At 48.9% G+C, this 19,720-nt stretch overlaps 1 protein-coding gene across 4 annotated transcripts; it reads right to left on the bottom strand.

The window, feature by feature from the left end:
* Positions 1-187: 187 nt before the first annotated feature.
* On the bottom strand, positions 188-18,900 carry ccdc88c (coiled-coil domain containing 88C). 4 transcript variants are annotated; one of them, XM_049740412.2, is made up of 31 exons: positions 18,239-18,900; positions 17,729-17,841; positions 16,286-16,394; positions 14,337-14,406; positions 14,142-14,200; positions 13,418-13,501; positions 13,210-13,353; positions 12,787-13,007; positions 12,627-12,708; positions 12,317-12,475; positions 11,922-12,068; positions 11,618-11,768; positions 11,365-11,546; positions 11,047-11,184; positions 10,622-10,906; positions 9,712-10,500; positions 9,397-9,524; positions 9,166-9,307; positions 8,899-9,048; positions 8,595-8,756; positions 7,873-8,150; positions 7,625-7,768; positions 7,111-7,297; positions 6,885-7,030; positions 6,621-6,710; positions 6,037-6,323; positions 4,232-4,318; positions 4,023-4,136; positions 3,858-3,962; positions 3,399-3,652; positions 188-2,344 (listed from the first exon to the last, which is right to left on the bottom strand). In XM_049740412.2, the coding sequence occupies exons 1-31, from the start codon at positions 18,383-18,385 to the stop codon at positions 1,655-1,657; spliced, it is 5,844 nt and encodes a 1,947-aa protein (XP_049596369.1). In that variant the 5' UTR covers positions 18,386-18,900; the 3' UTR covers positions 188-1,654. The 4 variants fall into 4 exon arrangements, 2 of the variants coding, with proteins under 2 accessions (XP_049596369.1, XP_049596370.1); XM_049740413.2 differs by having other exon boundaries at positions 4,232-4,315; XR_007485773.2 differs by lacking the exons at positions 188-2,344; positions 3,399-3,652; positions 3,858-3,962 and adding an exon at positions 5,217-5,587 and having other exon boundaries at positions 4,088-4,136.
* Positions 18,901-19,720: the final 820 nt, after the last annotated feature.

Genomic DNA, 19,720 nt, shown 5'->3' with positions numbered 1-19,720 from the left:
CCTCTGAATAATAAATGTCTGAATATTTTGTCCAGGAAATGCAAAGACCACTGACAAAGGTGACAAAGGTGGATAGATACTCATGATTGTCCGTATAACTTAGCAGCCATTGTCTTCTCTAATCTAGAAGCCTTTTACAGTAAGAATTAGTTACATCCATCACAGCAGGCCAGTCAACATGACTTAGTAGAGAGAAGCACACACGTTTTTATTCCAGTGACAACAGGAAAGTGTCTTTGACATCCATGAGGGGCATTTTGGTGGACAGACAAAAAAAAAAAAAAGAGTGCAGCAATGCAAACACATGCACAGCCACAAGAGCGGTAATAATGGCAGACACACAGTTTGTGTGTGTGTGTGTGTTATTCAAAAAAGAATAGCCTGGAGGAATTGAATTTATTTTCTTCTGACATCAGCAACTTCAGCCTGCCTTGAGCGCAGACGTCAGAAAGCTGAGTAAAACGCAGGAAAATGAAAGCAACGCCACTGACATCAAGCACAGGTTGTCCCATTCTAGCATATCAGCCACTAATTACCCTTACGTCTACTTTTAATTCGTATCATCATCTAAAAATAGCCACATTTCCAGTGGAATTATTGCCCGGCGGCGGTTAGTTGATAGCTCAACTGTGCAATTCATCAAAGTTTACAAAAGCCGCAATTTCCGTTTCCAGTATGTCCATCATGTTGCGTGTTGCATACATGTAGAAATGTGCTTGACAGCCCACAGGGGGGCTGAAAGAAAAAAAGACAGCTTCCACAAATCATCATCATCATCATCATCTCCAGTGTTAACATCTTGTAGTTTTTAGTCTTTGCCGCCAACAAGATTTGTAGTTCCAGGCAGCAGCAGCAGCAGTCCATAAATAAGGGCAGAAAATCAGCTTGATTAACAGGACATTTAGGAACATCATCATCACCTTTCTCGCTGCCTCTTCATCCTCTTTGCACAACCTTTTCCATGAGATGGGGGAATGTGGCGATGTTCAAAATGAACCACTTCCAGGAGATTCAAGCTCATGCCAAACGTTCATCTTTTTTTTTTTTCAGGTTCCAAAAACAAGGAAGGGGCTAAAAATGCTACACTTTCAGGCATTTTGCCAAAGTGCTTGGTGTATTTATGTAGCTCCAATGAGCTTGCAGAAAAGCTTCCGATCGTTCAACACCTCAACCACCGCCTTCACATTTGGATGTTTTCATTTCAAAATCCCATCATGTTTCCACTTAGTTGGTGCAAAAGCCGCAGTGTGGAAGGGGTGGGGCGAGCGAGCGATTGTTCGTTCGTTCGTTCGTTCGCTCGTATGGTGGCTCCCAATCCCCCTGAATCAAGCGTTTGGTGGCTTGTCAAACTCCACCGTGGCGTCGCGCTGAGCCTCATTTCCAGAAGCCTTCCATTCCCCGCCGTTTATTTTGCTACGCTCACGTCCCCCACCCTCCCATGTCTCTCTCTCTTTCTCCATTTCAGCACCCACTAAAACTACTGATGTGATTTTTTTTTTTTTTGACGTTTCAGCGTCAGCCTTTGAAATAAAAGGTCAACTCGGGAGCTATTGTAAAAATCCGGCTTCATTTTCACAAATGATCCCCGTAGTGGGAAGGCTGGACCGAAATGAAAATTCTCGTCTTGGACTCGACGGAATACTCCGTCTTGGCTTCAGACGCAGCCGTACTCGTACCACACAGTCTGGGGGTCGTTGTTGGGGTCAGGGGAAGCCGGTGTGCTTTTTGGCCCTTCCGCAGAGTCGCATCTCACCCTCTCGCTATCTTTGTCACCGGCGCGCTCCTCTCCGTGTTCCGAGGCAGGGTCCAGCTGAGCGGCGGGCACGGCCCTCACGGGGCTTACCATGGCAACGGAAGATGACGGAGGAAGGCCCTCCTTCCTTCCTCTATCGCGCTCTCTCTCCACACATCTGTCTGTCTGCAGCGTGAGAGAAGACGAATGGTGAACGGGCGAGTTGAGGATGCCGCCGTTGCCGCCGCCGCCGCCGGGCCGATCGCTCGCCATTCGGGCAGACAGCGGCCTCTCCCTTCCATTAGCCCCTCGCCTCCGGACCACGGCGTCCGACTGGTTTCCGTGCAAACCCTCCGGCCCGTCGGAGCGGAGCAAATCGGCAGAGGCCAGACTGAATGTCCTGCTTAGGGACGGGTCGCTCCTTTGGGTCGCAGGTCGTCGGCCGGAGGCTTGCGATGACGGCGTGACGCTTTGGCCCGGCCTCTGCGTGTTTGATGCGTGTACGGTGGGCGCCACGTAGCTGGTGGGGGTGGCCTGATCTCGCCCCCCGGGACCTGGGGAGGCTGGACATCTGCTGAAGTATTCCGGCATAAAGTCTTCTCTGCTTCCAACCTAAATGAGAGCATTTGAGCAGCTTAGTAAGGTCCCTGCAGAAGTCAAATGAATTCAATTCCATGGGAGTATTGATATTTAGAAGAAGTGCAGCAAGATGTCCCACAGGCTCGAGTGATTGTCAATTTGATCTGCTTCTCACCACAACCTTTTCCAACTGGACATTATGACAGCTTTTATGTTTGCTGAGACTGTGATTTGAGGCCGGGTCCCAAATGCAGCTGGCCGGACGGACGGAATGTAACAGTGGATTTGCAGGCCTCAGAACAGATGGATTCAACCAACTTGTGTCAGCGAGTGCGATCATAAAAGTACAGTGTGACAGCAAATGAAGTTGGCTCAGCTGACAAGCATAGATCTTCTGGGCGGGCAGGCAGCAATCTGAGCGCGGATAGCAGCAAGCGCTACGTATACTCAAAGTACTCGCAACTGATATCTCTCCGGTGTACCAAATGGAGTTCTTGCACCGAAGCGCAGAGCGACCGCGGATTTTCCTCTACGGGGAAATCCAAACCACAATGTTTTCTTCTGTCTTGCTGGGATCATCGATTAGGAATCGGTTCATTTGTGACGGCCCGAGTAGGAATAAACGAACAATGCCACCTTATGAACAATGACGTCCTTACAGAACTTGCATATGAATGCTTGAGAGGATGGATGGATGGATGGATGGATGGATGGATGGATGGATGGATGGATGGATGGATGGATGGATGGATGGATGGATGGATGGATGGATGGATGGATGGATGGATGGATGGATGGATGGATGGATGGATGGATGGAGCGATGGATGGGTGGATGGATGGATGGACAGAGAGAGAAAAACAATTGTCAGCCATTGACTTCCTCAGCCACAAGAGGGCACCAGTGGTGGATGAGAGCCTTTTGAAAAGACCATTACAGCTGGCCTCCATCCGTATAGTCCTCGTATTTGTTCTCTGTGGCTTTTAAGACACATTGGATTGCAGGTTTGAAAAGCTACTTACAATTATGATATGGTCACTGTGCAAAGCAACTCGACGCAAGATTGATGAACATACGTATTTCTCACCCTTTGCGGTGACGACGACGACGACGTCAGGGTGCTCTCTTGCAGAAACTGCTCCAACGTCACCATCTCACTTCCAGGAGAGGAAGGGCGAGCCCTACTCCTGATTCCGCCTCCACGCTGCGGTTGGGCCCTTTGGGGTGTTTCATCATACGGGAGAGTTGCGCTGCGGGACAACGTCTGCTGCGATTGGCTGAGGCCCCTGACGTCGTCGCTGGACAGGCTCGCTGACCGGAGGTGGCAGTCGGACGCCAGATCTGAAGGACCCAAAAAATACAACTAAAAATCAGTCACCGGCCCAACATCCAGTGCAACAACACAGTCAGTCGCTGGCTGGAACCTGCTTGAGGTCGGAATTGTTTAACAAACAAGATTCTCTTACGGTCTCAAGTGTAAGAAGAACTTAACGATACGTATATCCTTCCTTATAAAAGCTTTTGGAAGAAAAGAAATGGTCAGTACCTTTGCAGTTGACCGGTGAGTTGGAGCTGGAGGTGTGGTGGCTAAAGTCAGCTGATCCCGGACGGCATCCCATGGGACCACGTTGCCTCTCTTGGTCTTGGTCGCCTACAAAAGCACGGTCACAACTCTGGGCGCACTTGTGTTGCTTGACTTGTGCTGTCCCACCTCTGGGCCTACAAGCGCTGCCTTGTCCCAGTTGAGCATTGAAGGCGCTGAGGGCAACCGAAGATGAATGATGGCTGGGGGTGGAACTACGAGCTCTGTGGCTCTGCGCTAGGCCTGAAAAAGGCACGCACGCACGCACACGGGGTTACTCACGGAGAGCAAATTGTTTGAACAAAGAAAGACACACTTTTTTGGGGGTTACAAATCACCTGGTCCGTCTTCTCCATTGACACTCTCACTGCTGCCTCCCGGTGCGCCGCAACGATACGCCCCTCGTCCTCGGTCGCCAACACCTGCTGACCGACGACAGGAGCGATCAGACGATGTCAGACTATTTCGAACGTGCTCATGAACACGGCTCCAGCAACGAGAAGCAAAGCTTGCCAAGAATGCAGGGATACGTACGTGTGTGTGTGACGTTATTAGTTCAAGCAGACAATTGCAAATACACACAATGACTAGGGCTAGCCTGGACTATTTTCAATGCATTTCTTATCAAATGTTTGCAGGAGTATACGGCGTAAGCAAGGCAAACCTGAGCAGTTGCCAGCAAAACAAATGACAAGGCAGATTGCATTTCATAATGCCAATTATCAGCACGCCAATGTCTTTACCCCGCCAATGTGTCACATCTCAGAAGCTACAGACAGTGATGAGAGGTTGGAACTTCAGCATCCTGATGAAAATGACTCTTTTTTGGAAGCTCGTGGTCATCTGAGAGCTTATAACGGGGGCTAAAGCGGCTGGCTGGCTGGCTGGCTGGCTGGCTGGCTGGCCGGCAGGCTGGCATGTTGGTGTCTGTTAGCGGCCAGTTTAGCAAAGAGCTGACAGCTAATAAGTTAGCAGGTGCCGCCGGTTGCTGTGGTAACATTTCTTGTGCTGACTGCATTCAAGACAAATGACTGCAGCAAGGCATTGTGACGCAAACACAACAGCGGCCCCATCCAATGACAAGTGATCGCATTGCCGACCGTGACCGCTCATTCCAGAATCAACTCCAAATGAATCATATTTATACAGGTACAAAAACATTGAAGGACAGGGCAGGGCAGGGCAGGGCAGGGCAGGGCAGGGCAGGGCAGGGCAGGCGGGCAAGCTTGCTAGGCTGTGCTGTGCTGTGCTGTGCTGGGCTGGGCTGTGCTGTGCAAACAGTGACACGTGACGAACGCAGACACACACAGACACATGACTTACTAGTATTACTGGCTGGCTGGCCATAAGTGCAACTTTGGTGGATGCTTTACTATGTGATTGATTAAAACTAATCATGCCAGTTGGTGTTCATGAAAATGTATAAGTCTTTGTGCGGAAATGCTGAAAGTCAATGACTGATGATGATGATGATGACGACGACGTTTGCGGTATGAAAAGACCAAGATGAGGGTGTTAGAACACTCCATTGGCACAAATGGACCGGCTAGTGACGACGTCCGCTGTGACGTCAGTGGACGACCAGAACCGAAGTCGTTTGCTGCGAGAGAGGGGGGGGTGCGGGGAGGGGGACGGAAGAAGTTTGTCTTGGCTTTTACTGCGGAAAAAACCAAAGCGTTTCGGGCCAGGACGAGCTGAGGGGTAAGAAAATGGAGAGACAAAGAGAGAGAGAGATGGAGACAAGAGAGAAAAAACCACGATGTGAGTACATGAAAAGAAAAATGTTGATCCTGTTAGAACTTAATGAGATGGCATGCATGGGAATAACACAGATCATGAAATGCCAGCCCACGCACGCACGCACGCACGCACGCACGCACGCACGCACGCACGCACGCACGCACGCACGCACGCACGCACGCACGCACGCAAGTATTCAACGAAAACAAACTTTCTATACACTTGCCACTGCTCACAAAAGATGAACAATGCTATGACGGATGGATGAGTTTGACTCAACACCTGCCAACAGTGCGCGAAAGGTCAACCAAACACATACTTAGCTAGTCATGACTTAGAGTACGTATTGGACATACGTATGTACGTATATACATAACATGCTAAAAAACAAGAACAACCCTACCTCGGCCGATGGGCGTCAACGCTGGACTCTGGGGAGCCAGGCTTGGGCTGTTGCCATGGTTCTGATGCTTATTGTGGGTGTGGCCATTGTCACTTGCTGTCCTCTGAGGGCCCAGAGGTGGGCTTTCTGGCGGGAGCAAAGGAGGGGGGGAAGGTAGGGGGATGTCAGGCGCACCCTTGGTCCATTCTCGCTCTTGAGCCGCCCCTTCCTTGTCTCGCTCCCTGCTGCTCTCCTTCCTTGGTTTGATGAGTTTGGCAAAAGCCTTGGCGCCGGACCATTGACTCCTCCTGGCAACAACAAGCCAGCAACCAAAAGCATACAACCTTACAGCTGTACATTTTCTTCTCATAGCAGCAAAGCTTCAACTGGTTTTGCCAGGGCACATACATATTGACAAGCTCATTGGAAAAATAGCATTTCAAATCCGACTGGCTAACTTTGATTGGCAAGGTGGCAGGACGGAGAGAAAGTGGCCCCTTGTCGTCACTTCACCCAAATGCGCACGCAGGCTTCTTTACCAATCTATTTTTATAGTCAATCTTTTTGTCTGGTCATGACATCAGTCAAAAAAGAGCAGCACTTACTTCTTTGGTGTAGGGTCATAGAACTTGTATTGGTCCATGATCTTCTCTTCTAGTTTCTCTTTCTGACGTCGAAGAGCGTTCAGTTTATCACTAATAGAGTCGGAAGGAAAGAAGGAAAGAAAGAAAGAAAGAAACAAGACATTCTTTTTTGTTTTGTTTTGGCAAACAATGGCGAAAAGGCTTCTCACTACATACACTGTACAGTGTTGTTCCCTCTAAAGGGCATGTGTGTCAACGCATGTGTGTGCGTGCGTGCATGGTTACATGTAGAGCTTCTGCTCCTGATGATAGAGCTCTTTGCTCTCCATGCTTCTCTCCAGCAAAGTGTGGTTTTGCTGACTCAGAAGGTTGATCTGACTCAGGAGGTGATGATTCTCTTCTTCTAGGTTCCCTTTAAGGCGACTCAGAAGCTGGATGCAAACGCATGCATTCAAGACTTGGCAAAACACTATCTCCTAATTACAAGAACTTTTTTTTTTTTTTTTTTTACCTCACAGTGGTTGTCCAGTTTGGTCATAGTGAGGTCCAGGCCCCGGTGTTGCTCCATAAGCGAGTCGTAGCGTGCCGTCCATCGACTGACTTCCAGCTGGGCGCTGCTAAATGAGCTCTTGAGTTCATTCATCTGCTGCTGTAGCGCACTGCACTGCTGGCTTTGCTGGGAGTTGCTGTGTGACATCCTACACATACATAAGAACTAATGAATGGTGTAAACTGTCCTGGTCACCTCCTCCACTTTTTTCTAGCCGCATTGAAGGCAGCAATGTGTCTGCCGCAGGGCAGGGCAGGGCAGGGCAGGGCAGGGCATTGACTCAGCCTGCCACTGAATATGAATGAGTTTTTTTGTTTTTTTTTTTAACTTGTATCAAGGTTAAGAATGTTGTTCTATTTGCCAAAATGTTTTGAAATCAAAGAAACTCAATTCCAAACTTTGTCTTTGGAAGTCAATTTCCCAGATGCGCTCTTTGTACTCATGACTGTGTGAGCGGCAGGCAGCATGTACCTACCTGTCCACTTCGGCTTTGAGTTGAAGGTTCTCCTGCTGCAGTAGGCGATTTTTCTGGTGCTCTTGGTTTAGCTCCTCCCTGTCCTTCTGACTCCGCCCTTCTAATTCATCCCATTTCTCTTTCTGCTGCAACAAAGTACAATATCTGCAAAGAGAAATCAAATCGAGATTTGTTTGTTGAGACGTTTGTTTTTTATAATGAACCATGGACCAGCACAAAAGGAGCCGGCAAACGCATAAGCAACGTACTTGCTGTGCATTGTTCTGTGCTCGCTTTCCAGCGTCCTCTGCTTGATTTTCAGAGCAGCGTGTTGACTGATGAGCTGCTCGTACTCGTGCGCTTGCCTTTCGTGAACACTCAGCAAGCGCTCGTGGTCATTGAGAACGCTTTCTCTCCCTCGCCACGCCTCCTCTCGCTGTCTTTGCCACGACTCCACCTCATTCTCCAAGGCGCCGACTTGGCCTTGCAACACGGCATTTTGAGCCATCAGAGATGCACTCTGGGAAGACAGCGTCGACTTTTCCACCTAGGGGGCAGGGCGGGGCAGGGCAGGGCAGGGCAGGGCAGGGCAGGGCAGGGCAGGAAGAGCCATGACACCAACGCTCTGCAGTGGCTTGCTCAAATGCAACATACAAGCGTACATTTTATGCTGTGTTATCCATCCTCAAAAGGATTTTTTTTTTTTTTTTATGTCAGGCCAGGAAAAGCCATGACACCAACGCTCTGCAGTGGCTTGCTCAAATGCAACACACAAGCGTACATTTTATGCTGTGTTATCTATCCTGAAAAGGATTTTTTTGTTTTTTTTGTCTGTGAGAGACAAATGGCTCTTTGGCCATTTAAAGATGCCAAGCCCTGCATTATCCAAATAGACATGTCCCAAAACGAAGCGAATGAATGCTCTTTGCAGCATAGCTGAAAAAGCTGTCAAAGTGACTAGGGTGTTGTCAGCGAGAGACGACGCGTGTACCTGAAGTTGCGCCGTCTGCGTGTGCAGAGCCGAATTCTGCTCCTGCAGCATTGTGGTGTGTCGTTGCAGCGTCACCATCTGGTTGTTAAGCGAACTGTTCTGGTTCTCCAGTTGTTTAAGCTGCTCCTTCAACAAAGTGCTCTGAGTCTCAAGTGAGGCATTCTAGGCAAAATAGCAAGACACTCAGAAAATGGCCATATGAAGGAAGGAGGAAATGACAGAATTGGGGAGCAACGAGGTGAACATGAACAAGCATCAATGACACAATAGGAATTCCTCAAACAAACCAAAAGATCCTTCTTACGTTCTTCTCGATGTCAATGAGGTGATCTTTGATCCGGAGCAGCTCGGCAGTGGCCGAGTCCCTCCGCCCGTCTCCTTCTGGGCACCCGGGCGACTTGTGCTTTTTGTCGCTCTCCTGTTCCTGACGCAAGCTAGATACGTTCTCCAAAGCCTGAACCAAAATGAAAGTCAAACAATTGCCTGTATTGCGACCTGTGTCTTACGCATCTCCACCTTCATCCTGATTGAGCTATTTCGGGCAACATTCTTTTTTCTTCTTTTGACTCACAGTAGCCAGCTCGCTGCGAAGTGTGGCATTGTGCGTGTGGCTTTCCTCCACTTTCTTCTCCAGAGCGCAGATTTTGCCCTCTTTAATCCTCATTGCCTGTTGGACCGTTTCCTCCAGTCGGGATTCCAGCAGCTTGTATTTGCTGACACGCACAAGAGCACAGGTCAACTTGGCTGAATTGGAGAAGGTGAGCGAGCCAGCGTACGCTTGGTAGGTAGGGTATGTCGCAACCTGTCTTCCAGCACGTGCTCCCGCTGCAGTAGTCTTTCTCGGTTGAGTCCGACCTTCTCCAGTTCTTCGTTGAGTCTTTCCAACTCGACGCTGTGCTGCTGGACTCTCAACTTCTCCGACACCAACTCCTACACAGGGGAGAGTGACGTCACGCACGCTCGGTCGGTCGCTCGGTCGGTCGGTCGCTCGGTCGGTCGCTCGGTCGGTCGCTCGGTCGGTCGGTCGCTCGCTCGCTCAGTCGCTCGCTCAGTCGCTCGCTCAGTCGCTCGCTCAGTCGCTCGTCCCCGTTCTTCTCCCGGCTTCAATTGGTCTTACCTCTCTCAGCGCAAGCAAAGTCCTCTTGTCAATGGTGGCCTGTTTGTGCAGCTCCTTGTTTTCCCTCTCCAAGTCTTTGGCCTTGACCGCCACCTCCTTTAGCAAATGAGCTTCCTTCCTCATCTCTCCACCGTCCTTCTCTGCGGCAGCCAACTGAGCGGCCTTCTCTTCCAGCTCCGCCTCCTTAGCTTCCAGTAGCATTCTGTTCCTCCAAATCTCTTTCTCCAGGTGCTTCCTTCCCTTCTCAGACTGCTCCAGGTCCAATAAGATCTTCCTTCTCTCCCGGTCACCCTCCTCTCTCCTCCTCTGCTCTTGCCTGAGACCTTCGACTTCCTTCCTCAGCTCTTGGTGCCGACTCAATGTTTCCCGTTTCTCTCTCTCCATTTCTTCCTTTTCCTCTTGAAACCTCTCCACGTGGCCCTGGAAGCGATGCTTCTCTTGGTTGAGTGCGGTGACGTTGGCTTCCAGCCTTTCTGCTCTTTTCCTCTCCGCTTGCAGCTCCCCTCCGACCTCCTCCAAGCGCCTCTGCAGCTCTTGCGTCTCCTTCCGCACCTCGTGTTCTTCTTGTTGCTTTGTGAGGAGCGAGGAGCGCAGGTTTTCCACAGAGCAGCGGAGGTCCAAGTTGTCCTTTGCGAGGAGGCCATTTTCAGCTTCCTGTTTCTTGAGTCGCTGGAGCCCTTGCTGAGCGTCTTCTGCCTCCCGTTTCATTCTGTGCACCTCCTGCTCCAGGGAGGACACTTGCTTCTCCAGAAGCTCTGACCTCTCGCTGCAAGCGCGCAGAGATGTCACCTGAAGGGCCAAACATTGACCATGCGTTTTCTTGGGGAACCAAGTGCTACGTAGGTATGTACTACGTACGTACACGGATGAAGCGTGCCTGACTCGGGGAATCAAACCGTCCGTCTCTTACCTCTCTGTTGAGCGCATCCCTGTTTCGCTCCACCTTGGCCATCTCCCTTTCGACGTCACTGCATCTTTCTGCCCTTTCCCTCAGCCTGTCCAGCTCTCCTTTGGAGAGCACAAGTTGCGTTTCCATACTTGCCAAGCGGGCGCTGGTCTGGGTCATGCCTTGGTGCAGAAGGCGATTTTCCGCTTCCACCTCCCGGACTCTGGTTTCACTGTGAGACTGAGCCCGCTCACGAAGCGACACCATCGCGTCGGAAAGATGCTGCTTCTCGCTCTCCAACTGGGAAATCTTTGGAAACGGGAGCGCGAAAGAAGCGCCAATGTTGATTGGGGTTGGTTGGTTGGTTGGTTTGTTTGTTTGTGCCCCATCCATCCGCCTGCATGGCGGACGGAGGACAACTGCTCGCAGAGTGTGTTCCCACCATTTACCTGCCTATCTTTGTCTGCTCTCAGAGCATGTATTTCCCGTTCCAAATGTTGCTTTTCCTTTAATAATTCCTCTCCGAGGGACTCCATGTCTTGGTTGGTCATTTTCTCCTGGTCCAGCAAGCCCTGAAGACGCTCCAACTAAGCGAGAGAGAGAGGGAGAGGGAGAGGGAGAGAGAGAGAGAGAGAGGGAGAGAGAGAGAGAGAGAGAGAGAGAGAGAGAGAGAGAGAGAGAGACAAAATGCAGAATCCAAATCAAACGGGGACAAGGGTAGCAGCTGATCTTGGCCGTCTTTCCATTTTCAGAACATCTTTTCGGACCTTTTTACTGAGGCCCTGGTTCTCCCTGTCCAGCTCTTGGCTATGGAGCTGCTTTTCTTGCAGGTGGTGATTGTCCTCTTTGAGTCTCTCAATGGAGGCCTGCAGCTCCCTGTTCTCTTTCTCCAGCTTCAAAACACGACTGGAGACGCACTCATTGAGCTCGTGGACAAAGGATTTCCGAGCTGCGTCAGAAAATGGAAGAAGCCTGAGTTGGTGGACAATTTGAACGCAAGATGAGCTGGGCTTCTCTTACTCTCCGAGTTTGAATTGTCTTGGTTTTTGGTCAGCTGTTCCAGTTCCCATCCCAGATGAGCCGATTCGTTCATGCTCTGTTTCTGGCCAATCTCCAGAAGCATGTTCTCCTCCAGCAGCTCCTCCAGGCGCCGCCGCTCGTTGTCCCTCTCCTGCACAGGCAAACAAGAGCAACTCTTGGGACCACTTGTCGGTTCCAATACGAGCAGTATGTCGGCTCGCACGTTGTCCAGGAGTTTGAGCAAGCTCAATCATCCGAATGCTGTCGGATAGGGTCAGCGATTAGTATGCAATACCGCTAGTACCATTTCCAAGTCATTGATTTTAGCTCGTAGCAGCAGGTTGTCCTTCTCCATAGCGTGAACTTTCTCACAACGCCCTCGAGAGACTGATAGTTGCTCCTCTAGCAAAACTTTTGTTTCCAGAAGTGTCAGGTTGTCTTCACGGAGCTCCTGAAAGCCACACACAGTAGAGATGACAGAGTCCATCAAAGGTGTTGGAGATCTTGACCTATTTATTTTCGCAGACTTGTGTTGAACGCTGTTGCCTAGGAAGCATGTGCGACAGCTAGCTTTTCAGCAATTGTGTGGACACGTAGTACGTAGCAAACCAAACCAAACCAAACCAAACACAACACAATACCACAACTCGAAAAGAAAGCCATACATATGTATACGCATGTATCTTTTTGTGTGTTCACCTCCATTCTGGTCTTGTAGAAGTGAACATCATTGAGCTTCTCTTTACACCGGGTCAACTCGGTGTCGAGTCGTTCCACCCGGGCCGCTTTCTCCCTCAAGGCGTCGACCTCGTCCCGATACGCTCGTACGGAGCGAGCCTCACAAGACAGTGACTGGTTCTGAACCAAACGCAAACAAACACACACTATGTACATCCGCATGCGGGAGGCCATTTTTGATAGTACAAGCATATGATGTCGGCGGGCGACGTTGTTCTCGCGTGATTCGGATGATGAGGAGGAGGAGGAGGCATAGAGAAGTGAAGCTGACCTCTTGTTTAAGTCTCTGAAGCTCCTGCTCCAGATGCTCCACCTCGTGCTTGGAATCCATCAACTGCTCAGTCTTCTCTTCCCTGCACACAGAGCGTCGGTTGCATTCACGTAGGATCTGGTGCCTCGAGGGCGCACGCTGAGCACGAAAGCCGACTCACAGCTCTTGTCGGTATCTACGAAGCTTGGCCTTGGTGTCGGCGAGCTCGACAGATAAATGCTGTTTCTCCTCTTTGGTGAGACTGGCCACGGGCAAGGCAGCTCCTCCGTTGTTCACTAACGGGCCTCCAGAGGTCGTCACTCGGCCGGGACTGCCTATTGGTCGTTCCTGGGGATGCAGGCTGGACAAGTAGTCCCTCTCTTGGGTAAGATCCACAATGACCTAGAAGGGTGGAAAGCAATTCTCTTTATAGCCAACCTACTCTACTGTCTGTCTGTCTATCAAAAGAATCCAATGAAATGTTGAAAATGTCCGTGGCAAATCTGCTTTGATGCAGCTTTTTGCAACCTTTTTCGGCACTTTGCCCTGCCGTCATGCGCATGTACATGCCTGGAGATGGTTTTGCCTTCATTTGTTTTGGTACCTCATTGGCCTTGTCTCTCTGCGCTATCAGTTGCTGTAGCGATGTTGCCATGCTGCGTGACAATGGTTCGAGTTCTTCCTGTGCAAGCCCCGCTCCTTCCTCCAGCCATGAAAGATCAAGAACATTCTGCTGGTTGTGGGTTACCTGCAAACAGACAGATACTTTGATTTGGTCCTACTTTGATTTTTTCGACTATGTCTCCACCGACCTCCTGGATGTGCGAGACGATGGCAGCCTGGGTCTGAATGTCCAGCAATTTGATTCTTTCAATCATCTCCTCCTTACGCTCACACTAGACACAAACACTTCAATTGTTAGAAAGAAACACATTGAATTGGAAGCTGTTTTTTTTTTTTTTAAATCAGCAGAAGAAAAATCAGGGCTGTTTTATTTTTTTAGCTGTGGCCAGCCTCAGTTGAGCAAAAAGCTATTCATCACATCAACAAGAAAGCCCTTCCTGTCTTCCTGTTCACTCCCTTCTTCCAGCTTTTCCTTTTCCTGTAACCAGTCAGACCAGACCAGACCAGACCAGACCAGGTGGGAAGGAGAAAACAATTGGTTTGGAAGGACAATAGCAAAGCAACTGTGGAGACTGAAAAGTGTTTGGTGGGTGCAGAGTCATGGAAGCGGACTCTGCTACGTGTAAAGAAAAAAAAAGAAAAAGAAAAGATGAATTGTGATTTATATACTATATATTTTTTGATATATATTTGCCACGTCAGAGTAGAAAAGTATCCACCCTGAGTCTCGCTGGGTATCTCATTAGCAGCGTCAGCAATCGGCTCTGCTCAGACATGAAAAACTAAACAGACACTAATACTCTTCCTGGGAGAGACTGGTTGTCTGGGCGTGTATGTGGGTGCCTGCCTGCCTGCGTGTGTGTGTGTGTGTGTGTGTGTGTGTGCGCGCGCGTGCGTGCGTGCGTGCGTTACCTGGACAGCACAGCCAAGTATCAACAGTAAAATTCTTTTCAGTTCCTCCATGCTCTTTGCTGGGGGGTGGACAAAAAAAAAAAAATGTTGGACTTTTGGAAAACACCATCCTCACCATTAAGGAAATGAAATGAACATTTATCAATTCAATATGAAAAGCGTGTGTGTGTGTGTGTGTGTGCATGCGTGGGCAACCTGATAAGGGATCTCTGGCAATGGAGAGAATATTTGGAAGAGGCATCACTATCAGCTGCTGAAGGCTATCCTGGAACAGAGGAGTTGAGAAAAGATACTAATATGATTATGGAAGAAATGGAAGCCGTACATGCATCCATCCATCCATCCATCCATAGCATCATACTAACAGCAGCCACAACATTATGAACACTTGCACAATGCGCCAGCGCTCAAAATCACTTTAGAGTCATTGGATAGTATTTTCAAGTTCCACAAAATAGGTGGATGTCTGAAAGTCATCTACGATGGCATCAGCTTACGAGCGAGCCTGTTTGAAGTGACACAAGGTGCGGTGCGGTCTGGCACAGTGAAGGCTCAGAGGCATCACAATACTTGCAGGTACAATTTCACTGTCCTTAAGACTCGGAGGTAACTTGATAGTCACCCCCAGTGTGAATAAAACATGCGAGCTGATCACCAGCTGCTCTTGGAGCTTGAGCTACAATTAACATTTCAACATACAAGTCACATTCGAGCTTGGCAGAAAATGTTCACGGTCTCAATCTTGTTTCTTTAATCCAAATCATTTACTGGACTGTTCAGCCAATAAATATTGATTCATCATTCTGGTTCTTTCCAGTTTTACACAAATAAAAGCAAAAATAAATTTATGGGATAATGTGATCTTTGTAGAATGAAATACATTTGCAAAAATCACACTGAACATCAAACACGAGGTCAATATATGATGCAACAATGACCTATTTACACACACACACACGGACGGACGGACGGACACACCCAAACCCTAATCCATGCACACTGTGGGTTTATCTATCTAATCTGAGATCAATACGATGGTGGCAAGTATCAGAGGATCACAAAGCCAGCCGCAAGCTGTCTCTTTAGAAATATTGCATTCATTGGAAAAGTATTAGCGTGAGCACCACTCGAACATTTTCGACTTGGTTTATCTTTGTGAGCTTTGCATTGATGATCTGAAATATAGTAAGACAAAAAAGGAAGGTGGGACTAGTTTTGCACAGCACTGTACAAAGTAGGCCACAGGATATGTATGGCGTTGGAAACATGCCAGCCCTTTGTTGCACTTTCCAGAGTAACCCAGGAGAGTGAAGGTGGCGTAAGCGAGCATGACGCAAGCCTTCTATTTATTGGCAAGCGACAGCTCGGTACCGCCGTGACATCCCCGGTACACGCCACGGTGACAAGTGCAGAAGCCAGAGGACGACGCAAATACGAAGAGCGAGAGGACAGAGAAAGAGAGAGAGAGAGAGAGAGAGAGAGAGAGAGAGAGAGGTGAGATCAGCGGCTGCTGGCCTCTTCCTAACCGCTTGACATCCCAGCCACTGTCGACACCACAGACGTTTGACTCATTTCATCAAAAAGGAACAGCAAAATGATCATAGCAAGTCTGATGAAAGCTTTTGTGTTCCCCTTTGAGATACTACATTTGAACTTGCCGCTGACAGACACAGTGACGTACGTGAATGACACAGCGTGCAATCAAACTGAACTTTGAGACTGTGCCGCTCGAGTCAAGGGCTGGCTGGCTGGCTGGCTGGGTGTGTTTGTTTGATGGGCTGGAGCTCAGCTACTAAGTGTATAAAACTCAACCAAAAATTCACTTGGCTCCTCTGGCCTCACAACACAGCTCACATTGCATGTCAAGTCTATGTTTACTAGTAAACAATACAATGCGGCCCCGGCCGGCCATGCCGCGTATAAAAAGGAGCACGTTGTAATTTGGCCAAAGTAGGAAGGGTGAACGGATGGATAATCATACCTTTGATGTCTGTTAAAAGATTTCCAAAAAGCAAGATCAAAAGGGAAAATGTCACAGTGTGAGAGAGATTTATTTATTTGTTGAATCTTGGTCAAGCGATGGGTGCAATTGGGGTTGATGGCGATTGACCAATATGGCGGTGTGGACTGGTGAGTGCGCATACCTGGTAGTAGGTCCTGATGTGTCTCGTGAGAAGGGTCAAGTTGTGAAGGCGAAGCGACACGTCATTATTCACATTCTTGTTCAGCCGCTGGTTGTTTGGACCGGGGTCACTATGGAAACCAAATAGGCACAGCGAGAGCTTTAGATTGATGTCGGCGCTTCCCATTGCGGACCAAGATCAATAAAATAAGTCCCATTGTTCACAACGAGGATTTATGCTAATACATGTCACTGTGTGCCAGGCTCATTTGCATATGAACTGTGTGTGAAAGGTTGCCTGACTTGGCGATTTGGGACATGAGCTAACTTTGACGCCTATGACATTGGTGAGAGTGTTGGAAAATGTCACCTGCCGTCTGGGGAATACACTTTTGGAAAAATGATGGCGGCTTATGTTTACGGTCGTGTCCTTGTTCCTTCCCCCCGATCCCTTTAGAGGCGGGTCACCGCTATGGAGCCAAGCTGTGAGGTGGGGCTTGCCGTCGAGTGCCCGATGGCCGGCCGGGGGGGCCTGCGGCCGGGGGGTCTGCGGCCGGGGGGGCCTGCGGCCGGGAGGGCCTGCGCCCGTGGGGGCCTGCGCCCGTGGGGCCGGCCAGGTTTAGCCAGAAGCTGGCTCAAGGGACGTGAAATGTCACCTCTCTGACAGGGACGACGGAGCTGGAGCTGGTGTGCAAGGCGGACAAGTTCCGACTAGACATAGTTGGGCTCGGCTCCTCACGCCGGCGTCCAAATTTTGCAATGTGGCGATTGAAAAATGTATGTACAACTAGCCAAAGTCTCCTGGTCTCTAAAAACAAATGTATTATCACTCTTGAAGCTTGGAGTTAAAAAAAAAATCAAATAAAAACGGCAGCTTTACTGGGTGACTTCTTGAGCGACCTAGCAATAATACCGCTCACAGCTTCTCGGTCCTGACCTCCCCCTGTTTAACCTACTTTCTAGTTTGTATACTACAAACCCTAAATCCTCCCTGGGGGCGGGCCCAGTCAGTTCAGGGAGTGGAGAACAATAGCATTATTACAATGTTTTGGAAACAATGAAGACAGACATGAACATGTGGTGTGATTGGAGACACCATTTCTGGTGGTTTCAGATTATTACTACTACTGCTACTATTATTATTATTATTATTATTATTAAAGCCTGGTTTAAAGAAGAGGGAGGGCAGTATCTGAATGAATGCAAAAAAACAATGGAGAAAGGTTGAGCCGCATCTCTGATGAAAATATTTGGCAAACTTTTGTGACCACTGGCTGAAGCTTCTTCCAAATGGCAAAGTGAAGACTTTTTAAAAGCACGAGCACATCTGGCCGTGACGCTCACAAGCCAGTCAGGATGTGGTTGCAGAAAGTCACACGCGCAGGATACCAATCATGCAGCAAGCAGCGTATCCTGTCTCACTTTGTCAACTGAATCAGCAAGACTGTCACTAGGTGCTACCTACATCTGCGTCATGATCTTGTGCAGGAAGACGCCATCCACAAGCTCCACGAACATGTTGACACGCTCCTCCGAGCCGGCGTCGTCACAAGACCCCAGTGGACCCAATGTCCGCACCTACAGAATACGAAAACAAAATGAAGCTTCTTCCAGGTGGCAAAGTGAGCACTTTTAAAAGCATGAGCACATCTGGCTGTGAAAAGGAAAAGCAAAATATCAGGCCCAAACTGTGATTGGCCACCAAAAGGTCAACAGGATGTGGGCCAAGGGCAAACAGGAAGTACCATAGGGTTAGTAACCTGGAGTCCGTCCGGCTTGATTAGAGGACCTGAACGAGATTGCAAGCACCACAAATCGAAGTCCCAATCCGTTTCTTTCAGTGTGCGTTTGCTTTTCATTCAAAACTTGACTTTTGCCTCGGCCTGGTGTTCTAGTAGCAAGTTGGAACCAAAAGATGAGTGCTGTGCACAGCTGCCACCTCAACTCAACTCAACTCAACTCAACACAAACTCACCCATAACACCAGTGGCGACTCCAAGAAGGCTGCCAGCAGCTCGGAAAGAGTCCCATCCATGGTGTGACTTTGGCTCCCTGTTGGTCCGTCCGTCAGTCCGTCGATGCTGGTCTCCACGCTGGACAGAACAAAGCCGCCGCGAGGCATCCACCTCCCACGGACGGATGAGCTTTCTCTCTCTCGCGCTCGCTCGCTCTCTCTCTCTCTCTCACTATTGTTTCGCGTTGTCCCAGTTCCCTCGTCGCATGGTTGAATAGTCCAAGACGCCCGGAACTAGTTCAAAACCGACCAACACCGTTCAGAAAGGTGCTGGAAACATTTCAAATGGTTACTGTGGACAAATATACATCTTATTCCACATCTTAGGCAAAACACTTGCTGTAATCCAAACTTTGCCCGGACAGTTGCTCGCGTTGTCAAGGATACAGCCAGCACTCGGCCGTAAAGCAGCAAAAAAATCCGCCAAACACAAGGAGGCAAAACAGAGCTCAGAAAAAATCTCATAAACACGCGCACAACAAGATGTGGAACATGTCAGTGTTGTTCTTTGCCTTTTTTTCTTGCTCTCCTTAAAGTTATCTCTACACCCCGTGCTCTCGCTTGGCGCTACAATACCCACGCCACGCCAAGCCAAGCCAAGCCACGCCAGACTGACTCGCTAGCGAGCGAGCGAGCGGGCGGGCGGCACCGAGCAAAGTCCGATTGGCATCAGTTTCGTCCAATCCGCCATTCAAACATCCGCAGAGCCCGCCTTTAACAACGAATCAACCAATTATTAGTCCTTAATTCGATCGGTAGCGCTTTCACCGGGATTAACGTCAGAGCCAACAAAACCAACCAATTTGAGTCCTTTTTTTGGAGAACTAATAGCACTCGTTGTAATTAGTCTGCATGTGCATATTGCTGAATTATTGTATTTTTTTTACACCCAGTTCTAAGTCACTAGCGATAGGCCATTGTGCTTTTATTTTTTTTAATATAAATGTTTAAGTGATAAAGTGACAATGCAACCAAAAAAACAACGCCGTAGGTTTAACAGATGTGTGTAAGGTTGGATATGGCATGGCACGGCATTTCTCTTTTTCCCAACTACAGTGGGAAATTACGCGATTGGTGTCTTCACTTCAACACATATAATTATTAACAACAACAAACATAATATCACTTATTTCAGCAAGTGATCTTTCGTGTAGTGGTCATCACGCTGATCGCCCTCGTGATAATTAGTTGAACAGCAGCGTCGCTCAACGGAAATTTGGCGTTACTACAAGACGGCTCATTTCTGAAAACTTTTAATAAACGATAGGGCCGGCCACACGTTCCTCCTCTCCGTGGCTCGGTTGATGACGTAAAAAAAAGGGATTGTTTTTTTCTTCTTCAATCAATTAACTATTTATTTGTTCATTGTGAATAACAATAGAAAAGTGACAGATTTTTCCTTAAGGATGTGATGTCGAAATAAAAAAAGTGTGCTAGAAATGA

This window comes from Syngnathus scovelli, chromosome 14 (genome assembly GCF_024217435.2).
Source record: "Syngnathus scovelli strain Florida chromosome 14, RoL_Ssco_1.2, whole genome shotgun sequence".
NCBI classification, from domain to species: Eukaryota; Metazoa; Chordata; class Actinopteri; order Syngnathiformes; family Syngnathidae; genus Syngnathus; species Syngnathus scovelli.
Note: the sequence above shows the minus strand (reverse complement) of the source record. Positions and strands in the feature narration are given on the sequence as shown.

Coding starts and splice junctions, on each gene's coding strand:
- ccdc88c (XM_049740412.2), bottom strand. CDS start 18,385: ATGCCTCGCGGCGGCTTTGTTCTGTCCAGCGTGGAGACCAGCATCGAC. Junction 11,547..11,617: donor AGACAATTCAAACTCGGAGA/GTAAGAGAAGCC, acceptor TTTCTGACGCAG/CTCGGAAATCCTTTGTCCAC. Junction 9,049..9,165: donor TTCGCAGCGAGCTGGCTACT/GTGAGTCAAAAG, acceptor ATTTTGGTTCAG/GCTTTGGAGAACGTATCTAG.